A 12,392-nucleotide genomic window follows, 5' to 3' on the forward strand; every position below is an offset into this window, starting at 1 on the left:
TTTGTCATCTCTGGTCCTCCAGGGGAGACAGTCTGAGTCAAGAGAGTTGTACTAACATCTACCCCATGTGTAATGGGCACTGAGGCTGTGGTTTCCAACAAAGGAAGAAAACCAGTTGTGACAGGAAATGTTGTATTAGTTTCTGCACTGAGGTGGGTGGTTAATGAAGTTGTGCTTTTTGGTTCACTAGGAGACACAACTGTAGTTGGAAATGTACTGATTGATGGCCCAGAATTAGTGAATTGTGAGGTTATTATGCCTGGTGCCCCAGGAAAGACTGTCACTGTTGGCACAGATGAACTGGTTTCTGTTCCAGGATGCTTGCCAACTGAGGGTGTTACGTCTAAACCACTATCAGAAAAACTGGAAGCTTGTTGGGTTGAGGCAAGATGAGTAACTAAGGAGACTGTTGATATTGGTTCATGCATTGATGTACTCAATGTAAGAAAAGTCATACTATTGTCTGTTGGAGAAGCAGCATGCAGTCGAGTGGTCATATATGGTACACCAGATGAAAGAGTTGTTGGAATGGCTGGAGTGGTCTCTGCCCCAGAAGCTGAGGAAGTGATGTCTGATCCACTATAAGAAAATGTGGGAGGTGTTGTGGAGAGTGGTGTGCTGGGCTTGGCAGAAGGAATGAGCCATGCTTCAGTTCTTTTTGGCTCTTTAGGTAAAGTAGACAAAGTAGAAATTGTTGAAGTTGCTTCTTTTCTAGGATGGGTGACCCAGGAGGCTGTGGTCTCTGTTTGACTTGAGGAAACAGTCAGAGTTGGAGTAGCTGTATGTGTCTCTGTCTCAGAAGTAGTGACTGGTGATGTCATCATTTCTGTTATAGCTGGAGAGACAGGGCTTGTAGACATGGCTGAACTGGGCTGTCCTGCAACATGGGAGACCAAGGATATCATGGTATGTGGCTCAGAAGGAAAAAGAGTTGGTGAGGACATCATGTCTGGAACACTAGGAGAGATGGATGTCCTTAGAATACTCAAAGTGGCTTCTGTTACAGAATGGGTGATCCACGAGGCTGTGGTCTCTCGTTGACCTGGAGAAGCACTCAGAGAGGAAGACACTGAATCCCTTTCTATGTGAGAGCTAGTGACTAGTGATGGTATTGTTTCTGTTAAATGGGGAGAGACAGGCCTTGTAGATACAGCTGAACTGGGCTGTCCCTCAACGTGGGTGACAAAAGAAATTGTGGCATGTGCTTCAGAAGAAATATGATTTGGTGAGGTCATTTCTGGCATGCCAGTGCTAGTGACTAGTGATGGTATCATTTCTGTTACATGGGGAGACACAGCCTGAGTAGACATGGATAAACTGGTCTGTCCCCCAGCATGGGTGACCAATGTTATGGTCTGTGGTTCAGAAGTAATGTGGTTCAGAGATGTTGAGGCCATCATGTCTGGAACACTTGGTGAGATGGTTGACGTTAGAACTTCTGAAGTGTCTTCTTTTTCAGGATGGGTGACACATGGGGCTGTGGGCTCTGTTTGACCTGGGGAAACAGCCAGAGTTGAAGTCACTGGATGGATTTCTGTGCCAGAACTAGTGACAAGTGATGGTATTCTTTCTGTTATATCCGAAGAGACAGACCTTGTAGACATGGCTGAAATGGGCTGTTCCCCAGTGTTGGTGACCAATGAAATTGTGGTATGTAGTTCAGAAGGAATAAGAGTTGGTGAGGTCTTCATTTCTGATACAGTAGGTGAGATGGTTGTAAACAGAACCTCTGAAGTGCCTTCTCTTCCAGGATGGGTGACCCATTGGATTGCTGTCTCAGTTTGACCTGGCGAAACAGCCAGAGTTGTAGTCATTGCATAGCTTTCTGTGCCCAAGCTAGTGACTAGTGATGGTGGCATTTCTGTTATACCTGAAGAGACAGCCTGAGTAGACATGGATGAACTGAAGTGTCCACCAGGATGTGTGACTAATGATGTTATGGTCTGTGGTTCAGAAGGAGCATGGATCAGAGTTGTTGAGGTCATCATGTGTGGAACACTAGGTGAGAGAGTTGTAGAGAGAATCTGTAAAGTATCTTCCTTTCCGGGATGGGTAACCCATGGGGCTGTGGTGCCTAGTTGATCTGTGGAAACTTCAAGAGTTGTAGTTGTTAAATAGTTTTTTGTGTCAGAGCTAGGGACCACTGATGGTATCATTTCTGTTACACCTGAAGAGACAGTCTCAGTAGACATGGATAAACTGGGTTGTGCCTCAGCATGGGTAACAACTGATATTGTGGTCTGTGTTTCAGAAGGAGTGTGGGTCAGAATTGTTGAGGTTATATTCTCTGGAGCACTAGATGTGAGGGTTGTAGTTATAACATCTGAAGTGTCTGCCTTTACAGAATGGGTGACCCATGAACCTGTGGTCCCTGTTTGAGCTGTGGACACTGCCAGAGATGTAGATGTTGAATTGGTTTTTGTGCCAGAGCTAGTGGCCAGTGATGGTATCATTTCTGTTACACCTGAAGAGACAGCCAGAGTAGACATGGCTGAATTGGGCTGTTCACCAATGTGGGTGACAAATGAAACTGTGGAATGTGGTTCAGAAGGAGTAGGACTTGTGGAAGTAACAAGATCTGGAACACCAGTTGAAATGGAGTTAGGTAGAACACCTGAAGTGTCTTGTCTTTCTGCATGTGTTGTCCATGAGGCTGTGGACTCTGTTTGACCCTGGGAAACAAGTAGAGCTGGACTGGTTCCATGTGCCTCTGTCCCAGAAGTAGTGGCCTGTGATGTCATCATTTCTGATACACCCGAAGAGACAGTCTCAGTAGACATGGATAAACTGGGTTGTGCCTCAGCATGGGTAACCACTGATATTGTCGTCTGTGTTTCAGAAGGAGTGTGGGTCAGAATTGTTGAGGTTATGTTCTCTGGAGCACTAGGTGAGAGGGTTGTAGTACTAACATCTGAAGTGTCTGCCTTTACAGAATGGGTGACCCATGTACCTCTGGTCAATGTTTGGTCTGTGGACACTGACAAAGATGTAGCTGTTAAATTGGTTTTTGTGCCAGAGCTAGTGGCCAGTGATGGTATCATTTCTGTTACACCTGAAGAGACAGCCATAGTAGGCATGGCTGAATTGGGCTGTTCACCAATGTGGGTGACAAATGAAACTGTGGAATGTGGTTCAGAAGGAACAGGAGTTGTGGAAGTAACAAGATCTAGAACACCAGTTGAAATGGAGTTAGGTAGAAAACCTGAAGTGTCTTCTCTTTCTGCATGTGTTGTCCATGAGGCTGTGGACTCTGTTTGACCCTGGGAAAGAAGCAGAGCTGGACTGGTTCCATGTGCCTCTGTCCCAGAAGTAGTGGCCTGTGATGTCATCATTTCTGTTATCCCTGAAGAGACAGCCTGAGTAGACATGGATGAACTGAGGTGTCCACCAGGATGGGTGACCAATGATGTTATTGCCTGTGCTTCAGATGGAGTCTGGGTCAGAATTGTTGAGGTCATTATATCTGGAACAGTATTTGAGAGAGTTGTACTTAGAATCTCTGAAGTGCCTTCATTCCAAGGTTGAGTGACCCATGAACCTGTGGCTGTAGGTTGATCTGGGGAAACAGACAGAGTTGAAGGCACTGAATGACCTTCCATGTTTGAGGTAGTGACAAGTAATGGTATCCTTTCTGTTACACTTGGAGAGACAGGGCTTATAGACATGGCTGAACTGGGCTGTCCCTCAACATGGGTGACCAATAACACTGTGCTGTGTTGTTCAGCAGAAATAAGACTAGGTGATGTCATCATTTCTGGTACACTAGGTGAGATGGTTGAAGATAGGGCCACCGATGTGGCTTTGCTTTCAGGATGGGTGACCAATGGGGCTGTAGTCTCATGCTGACCTTTGGAAACATCCAGAGTTGAAGTAATTACATAGCTTCCTGTGCCCAAGCTAGTTACTGGTGATGATGGCACTTCTGTTACACCTGAAGAGACAGCCTGAGTAGACATAGATAAACTGGGGTGTCCTCCAGCATGGGTGACCGATGTTATGGTTTGTGGTTCAGAAGGAGTGTGGATCACAGTTGTTGAGGTCATCATGTCTGGAACACTAGGTGAGACAGTTGTAGATAGATCCTCTGAAGTGCCTTCTTTTCCAGGATGGGTGACCCATGGGGCTGTGTTCCCTGGTTGATCTGTGGAAACTTCCAGAGTTGTAGCTGTTGAATAGTTTTTTGTGCCAGAGCTAGTGGCCAGTGATGGTATCATTTCTGTTACACCTGAAGAGACAGCCAGAGTAGACATGGCTGAATTGGGCTGTTCACCAATGTGGGTGACAAATGAAACTGTGGAATGTGGTTCAGAAGGAGTAGGAATTGTGGAAGTAACAAGATCTGGAACACCAGTTGAAATGGAGTTAGGTAGAACACCTGAAGTGTCTTGTCTTTCTGCATGTGTTGTCCATGAGGCTGTGGACTCTGTTTGACCCGGGGAAACAAGTAGAGCTGGACTGGTTCCATGTGCCTCTGTCCCAGAAGTAGTGGCCTGTGATGTCATCATTTCTGTTACACCCGAAGAGACAACCTCAGTAGACATGGATAAACTGGGTTGTGCCTCAGCATGGGTAACCACTGATATTGTCGTCTGTGTTTCAGAAGGAGTGTGGGTCAGAATTGTTGAGGTTATGTTCTCTGGAGCACTAGGTGAGAGGGTTGTAGTTATAACATCTGAAGTGTCTGCCTTTACAGAATGGGTGACCCATGTACCTCTGGTCCCTGTTTGGTCTGTGGACACTGACAAAGATGTAGCTGTTAAATTGGTTTTTGTGCCAGAGCTAGTGGCCAGAGATGGTATCATTTCTGTTACACCTGAAGAGACAGCCATAGTAGGCATGACTGAATTGGGCTGTTCACCAATGTGGGTGACAAATGAAACTGTGGAATGTGGTTCAGAAGGAACAGGACTTGTGGAAGTAACAAGATCTGGAACACCAGTTGAAATGGAGTTAGGTAGAACACCTGAAGTGTCTTGTCTTTCTGCATGTGTTGTCCATGAGGCTGTGGACTCTGTTTGACCCTGGGAAACAAGTAGAGCTGGACTGGTTCCATGTGCCTCTGTCCCAGAAGCAGTGGTTGGTGATATCATCATTTCTGTTACACCTGAAGAGACAGCCTCAGTCGACATGGATAAACTGGGTTGTGCCTCAGCATGGGTAACCACTGATATTGTGGTCGGTGTTCCAGAAGGAGTGTGGGTCAGAGTTATTGAGGTCATCATGTCTGGAACACTAGGTGAAATGATTATAGATAGATCCTCTGAGGAGCCTTCTTCTCCAGGATGCATGACCAATGGGGCTGTGGTCCCTAGTTTATGTGGAGATGCATCCAGAGTTGGTGTCATGGACTGGCTCTCTGTGCTTAAGCTAATGCCCAGTGATAGTATCACATCTGTAATACCCACAGAGACAGGACTTGTAGACAAGATTGAACTAGGCTGTCCCTCATTGTGAGTGACAAATGACATGGTGTTATATGGTTCAGAAGGAATAAGGGTAGTTGTGGACATCATTTCTGGAACACTAGTTGAAATTGTTGTAGGTAGAACCCCTGATGTTGTATCTCTTTCAGGATGGGTGACCAATGGGGCTGTGGTCTCAGGCTGATCTTTGGAAACATCCAGAGTTGAAGTAATTACATAGCTTCCTGTGTCCAAGCTAGTGACTAGTGATGGTGGCATTTCTGTTACACCTGAAGAGACAGCCTGAGTAGACAGGAATGAGCTGGGATATCCTCCAGCATGGGTGACCAATGATGTTATGGTCTGTGGTTTAGAAGGAGTATGGATCAAAGTTGTTGTGGTCATGTCTGGAACACTAGGTGAGAAAGTTGTAGATAAATTTCCTGAAAAGTCTTCTGTTCCAGGATTGGTAACCCATGGGGCTGTGGACCCTGGTTGATCTGGGGAAAAAACCATATTTGGAGTCATAGAATGGCTTTCTGTGCTTGAGCTAGTGACTGGTGATGGTATCATTTCTGTAATATCTGGAGAGACAGGTCTTGTAGACAAGGTTGAACTGGACTGTCCCTCAATATGGGTGACTAATGACACTGCACTCTGTGGTTCAGCTGAAATAAGAGTTGTTGTGGACATCATTTCTGAAACACCAGTTGAAATGGTAGTAGGTGGAACCTGTGACGTGGCTTCTCTTTCAGGATGGGTGACCAATTGGGCTGTGGTATCAGGCTGACCTATGGAAACATCCAGAGTTGAAGTAGTTACATAACTCTCTGTGCCCAAGCTAGTGACTAGTGATTGTAGCATTTCTGTTACACCTGAAGAGACAGCATGAGTAGACATGGATGAATTGGGATGTCCACTAGTATGGGTGACCAACGATGTTATTGTCTGTGCTTCAGAAGGAGTGTGGGTCAGGATTGTTGAGGTCATCATATCTGGAACACTGGGTGAGATGGTTGAAGTTAGAACTCCTGAAGTGTCTTCTTTTCCAGGATGGGTGATCAATGGGGCTGTGGACCCTGGTTGATCTGTGGAAACTGCCAGATTTGAATAGTTTTTCATGCCAGAGCTAGTAGCCAGTGATTGTATCATTTTTGTTATATCTGGAGAGACAGCCATAGTAGGCATGGCTGAATTGGGCTGTTCACCAATGTGGGTGACAAACGAAACTGTGGAATGTGGTTCAGAAGGAATAGGAGTTGTGGAAGTAACAAGATCTTGAGCACCAGTTGAAATGGAGTTAGGTAGAAAACCTGAAGTGTCTTCTCTTTCTGCATGTGTTGTCCATGAGGCTGTGGACTCTGTTTGACCCTGGGAAAGAAGCAGAGCTGGACTGGTTCCATGTGCCTTTGTCTCAGAAGTAGTGGCCTGTGATGTCATCATTTCTGTTATCCCTGAAGAGACAGCCTGAGTAGACATGGATGAACTGAGGTGTCCACCAGGATGGGTGACCAATGATGTTATTGTCTGTGCTTCAGAAGGAGTCTGGGTCAGAATTGTTGAGGTCATTATATCTGGAACAGTATTTGAGAGAGTTGTACTTAGAATCTCTGAAGTGCCTTCATTCCAAGGTTGGGTGACCCATGAACCTGTGGCTGTAGGTTGATCTGGGGAAACAGACAGAGTTGAAGGCACTGAATGACCTTCCATGTTTGAGGTAGTGACAAGTAATGGTATCCTTTCTGTTACACTTGGAGAGACAGGGCTTATAGACATGGCTGAACTGGGCTGTCCCTCAACATGGGTGACCAATAACACTGTGCTGTGTTGTTCAGCAGAAATAAGACTAGGTGATGTCATCATTTCTGGTACACTAGGTGAGATGGTTGAAGATAGGGCCACCGATGTGGCTTTGCTTTCAGGATGGGTGACCAATGGGGCTGTAGTCTCATGCTGACCTTTGGAAACATCCAGAGTTGAAGTAATTACATAGCTTCCTGTGCCCAAGCTAGTTACTGGTGATGATGGCACTTCTGTTACACCTGAAGAGACAGCCTGAGTAGACATAGATAAACTGGGGTGTCCTCCAGCATGGGTGACCGATGTTATGGTTTGTGGTTCAGAAGGAGTGTGGATCACAGTTGTTGAGGTCATCATGTCTGGAACACTAGGTGAGACAGTTGTAGATAGATCCTCTGAAGTGCCTTCTTTTCCAGGATGGGTGACCCATGGGGCTGTGTTCCCTGGTTGATCTGTGGAAACTTCCAGAGTTGTAGCTGTTGAATAGTTTTTTGTGCCAGAGCTAGTGGCCAGTGATGGTATCATTTCTGTTACACCTGAAGAGACAGCCAGAGTAGACATGGCTGAATTGGGCTGTTCACCAATGTGGGTGACAAATGAAACTGTGGAATGTGGTTCAGAAGGAGTAGGAATTGTGGAAGTAACAAGATCTGGAACACCAGTTGAAATGGAGTTAGGTAGAACACCTGAAGTGTCTTGTCTTTCTGCATGTGTTGTCCATGAGGCTGTGGACTCTGTTTGACCCGGGGAAACAAGTAGAGCTGGACTGGTTCCATGTGCCTCTGTCCCAGAAGTAGTGGCCTGTGATGTCATCATTTCTGTTACACCCGAAGAGACAACCTCAGTAGACATGGATAAACTGGGTTGTGCCTCAGCATGGGTAACCACTGATATTGTCGTCTGTGTTTCAGAAGGAGTGTGGGTCAGAATTGTTGAGGTTATGTTCTCTGGAGCACTAGGTGAGAGGGTTGTAGTTATAACATCTGAAGTGTCTGCCTTTACAGAATGGGTGACCCATGTACCTCTGGTCCCTGTTTGGTCTGTGGACACTGACAAAGATGTAGCTGTTAAATTGGTTTTTGTGCCAGAGCTAGTGGCCAGAGATGGTATCATTTCTGTTACACCTGAAGAGACAGCCATAGTAGGCATGACTGAATTGGGCTGTTCACCAATGTGGGTGACAAATGAAACTGTGGAATGTGGTTCAGAAGGAACAGGACTTGTGGAAGTAACAAGATCTGGAACACCAGTTGAAATGGAGTTAGGTAGAACACCTGAAGTGTCTTGTCTTTCTGCATGTGTTGTCCATGAGGCTGTGGACTCTGTTTGACCCTGGGAAACAAGTAGAGCTGGACTGGTTCCATGTGCCTCTGTCCCAGAAGCAGTGGTTGGTGATATCATCATTTCTGTTACACCTGAAGAGACAGCCTCAGTCGACATGGATAAACTGGGTTGTGCCTCAGCATGGGTAACCACTGATATTGTGGTCGGTGTTCCAGAAGGAGTGTGGGTCAGAGTTATTGAGGTCATCATGTCTGGAACACTAGGTGAAATGATTATAGATAGATCCTCTGAGGAGCCTTCTTCTCCAGGATGCATGACCAATGGGGCTGTGGTCCCTAGTTTATGTGGAGATGCATCCAGAGTTGGTGTCATGGACTGGCTCTCTGTGCTTAAGCTAATGCCCAGTGATAGTATCACATCTGTAATACCCACAGAGACAGGACTTGTAGACAAGATTGAACTAGGCTGTCCCTCATTGTGAGTGACAAATGACATGGTGTTATATGGTTCAGAAGGAATAAGGGTAGTTGTGGACATCATTTCTGGAACACTAGTTGAAATTGTTGTAGGTAGAACCCCTGATGTTGTATCTCTTTCAGGATGGGTGACCAATGGGGCTGTGGTCTCAGGCTGATCTTTGGAAACATCCAGAGTTGAAGTAATTACATAGCTTCCTGTGTCCAAGCTAGTGACTAGTGATGGTGGCATTTCTGTTACACCTGAAGAGACAGCCTGAGTAGACAGGAATGAGCTGGGATATCCTCCAGCATGGGTGACCAATGATGTTATGGTCTGTGGTTTAGAAGGAGTATGGATCAAAGTTGTTGTGGTCATGTCTGGAACACTAGGTGAGAAAGTTGTAGATAAATTTCCTGAAAAGTCTTCTGTTCCAGGATTGGTAACCCATGGGGCTGTGGACCCTGGTTGATCTGGGGAAAAAACCATATTTGGAGTCATAGAATGGCTTTCTGTGCTTGAGCTAGTGACTGGTGATGGTATCATTTCTGTAATATCTGGAGAGACAGGTCTTGTAGACAAGGTTGAACTGGACTGTCCCTCAATATGGGTGACTAATGACACTGCACTCTGTGGTTCAGCTGAAATAAGAGTTGTTGTGGACATCATTTCTGAAACACCAGTTGAAATGGTAGTAGGTGGAACCTGTGACGTGGCTTCTCTTTCAGGATGGGTGACCAATTGGGCTGTGGTATCAGGCTGACCTATGGAAACATCCAGAGTTGAAGTAGTTACATAACTCTCTGTGCCCAAGCTAGTGACTAGTGATTGTAGCATTTCTGTTACACCTGAAGAGACAGCATGAGTAGACATGGATGAATTGGGATGTCCACTAGTATGGGTGACCAACGATGTTATTGTCTGTGCTTCAGAAGGAGTGTGGGTCAGGATTGTTGAGGTCATCATATCTGGAACACTGGGTGAGATGGTTGAAGTTAGAACTCCTGAAGTGTCTTCTTTTCCAGGATGGGTGATCAATGGGGCTGTGGACCCTGGTTGATCTGTGGAAACTGCCAGATTTGAATAGTTTTTCATGCCAGAGCTAGTAGCCAGTGATTGTATCATTTTTGTTATATCTGGAGAGACAGCCATAGTAGGCATGGCTGAATTGGGCTGTTCACCAATGTGGGTGACAAACGAAACTGTGGAATGTGGTTCAGAAGGAATAGGAGTTGTGGAAGTAACAAGATCTTGAGCACCAGTTGAAATGGAGTTAGGTAGAAAACCTGAAGTGTCTTCTCTTTCTGCATGTGTTGTCCATGAGGCTGTGGACTCTGTTTGACCCTGGGAAAGAAGCAGAGCTGGACTGGTTCCATGTGCCTTTGTCTCAGAAGTAGTGGCCTGTGATGTCATCATTTCTGTTATCCCTGAAGAGACAGCCTGAGTAGACATGGATGAACTGAGGTGTCCACCAGGATGGGTGACCAATGATGTTATTGTCTGTGCTTCAGAAGGAGTCTGGGTCAGAATTGTTGAGGTCATTATATCTGGAACAGTATTTGAGAGAGTTGTACTTAGAATCTCTGAAGTGCCTTCATTCCAAGGTTGGGTGACCCATGAACCTGTGGCTGTAGGTTGATCTGGGGAAACAGACAGAGTTGAAGGCACTGAATGACCTTCCATGTTTGAGGTAGTGACAAGTAATGGTATCCTTTCTGTTACACTTGGAGAGACAGGGCTTATAGACATGGCTGAACTGGGCTGTCCCTCAACATGGGTGACCAATAACACTGTGCTGTGTTGTTCAGCAGAAATAAGACTAGGTGATGTCATCATTTCTGGTACACTAGGTGAGATGGTTGAAGATAGGGCCACCGATGTGGCTTTGCTTTCAGGATGGGTGACCAATGGGGCTGTAGTCTCATGCTGACCTTTGGAAACATCCAGAGTTGAAGTAATTACATAGCTTCCTGTGCCCAAGCTAGTTACTGGTGATGATGGCACTTCTGTTACACCTGAAGAGACAGCCTGAGTAGACATAGATAAACTGGGGTGTCCTCCAGCATGGGTGACCGATGTTATGGTTTGTGGTTCAGAAGGAGTGTGGATCACAGTTGTTGAGGTCATCATGTCTGGAACACTAGGTGAGACAGTTGTAGATAGATCCTCTGAAGTGCCTTCTTTTCCAGGATGGGTGACCCATGGGGCTGTGTTCCCTGGTTGATCTGTGGAAACTTCCAGAGTTGTAGCTGTTGAATAGTTTTTTGTGCCAGAGCTAGTGGCCAGTGATGGTATCATTTCTGTTACACCTGAAGAGACAGCCAGAGTAGACATGGCTGAATTGGGCTGTTCACCAATGTGGGTGACAAATGAAACTGTGGAATGTGGTTCAGAAGGAGTAGGAATTGTGGAAGTAACAAGATCTGGAACACCAGTTGAAATGGAGTTAGGTAGAACACCTGAAGTGTCTTGTCTTTCTGCATGTGTTGTCCATGAGGCTGTGGACTCTGTTTGACCCGGGGAAACAAGTAGAGCTGGACTGGTTCCATGTGCCTCTGTCCCAGAAGTAGTGGCCTGTGATGTCATCATTTCTGTTACACCCGAAGAGACAGTCTCAGTAGACATGGATAAACTGGGTTGTGCCTCAGCATGGGTAACAACTGATATTGTCGTCTGTGTTTCAGAAGGAGTGTGGGTCAGAATTGTTGAGGTTATGTTCTCTGGAGCACTAGATGTGAGGGTTGTAGTTATAACATCTGAAGTGTCTGCCTTTACAGAATGGGTGACCCATGTACCTGTGGTCCCTGTTTGATCTGTGGTCACTGCCAGAGTTGTAGCTGTTGAATTGATTTTTGTGCCAGAGCTAGTGGCCAGTGATGGTTTCATTTCTGTTACACCTGAAGAGACAGCCATAGTAGACATGGCTGAATTGGGTTTTTCACCAATGTGGGTGACAAATGAAACTGTGGAATGTGGTTCAGAAGGAATAAGAGTTGTGGAGGTTACAAGATCTGGAACACCAGTTGAAATGGTGCTATTTGGAACCCCTGAAGTGCCTTCTCTTTCAGTGTGAGTTGCCCATGAGGCTGTGGTTTCTGTTTGTCCTGGGGAAGCAAGTAGAACTGTGCTGGTTCCATGTGTCTCTGTCCCAGAAGTAGTGGCCTGTGATGTCATCATTTCTGTTATCCCTGAAGAGACAGCCTGAGTAGACATGGATGAACTGAGGTATCCACCAGGATGGGTGACCAATGATGTTATTGTCTGTGCTTCAGAAGGAATCTGGGTCAGAATTGTTGTTGTCATCATGCCTGGAACAGTAGGTAAGGTCATTGTACTTAGAACCCCTGAAATATCTTCTTTTCCCAGGTGTGTAACCCATTGGACTTTGGTCCCTGGTTGATCTTGGGAAACAGCTAAATTTGAAATCACTGAATGGCTTTTTGTGCCTGA

At 45.8% G+C, this 12,392-nt stretch overlaps 1 protein-coding gene across 1 annotated transcript in view; it reads right to left on the reverse strand.

Annotated features, from left to right (window-relative positions):
• Nucleotides 1-12,392, reverse strand: part of Muc16 (mucin 16, cell surface associated) — a 188,228-nt gene that overhangs the window by 158,534 nt on the left and 17,302 nt on the right. Inside the window, exon 7 of the mRNA XM_052726120.1 lies at nucleotides 532-12,221. Coding sequence (XP_052582080.1) covers nucleotides 532-12,221 — 11,690 coding nt within the window. The remainder of the gene's footprint in view (nucleotides 1-531; nucleotides 12,222-12,392) is intronic.

This window comes from Peromyscus californicus, unplaced genomic scaffold, assembly GCF_007827085.1.
Source record: "Peromyscus californicus insignis strain IS unplaced genomic scaffold, ASM782708v3 Scaffold_11__1_contigs__length_118956290, whole genome shotgun sequence".
Classification (NCBI taxonomy): Eukaryota; Metazoa; Chordata; class Mammalia; order Rodentia; family Cricetidae; genus Peromyscus; species Peromyscus californicus.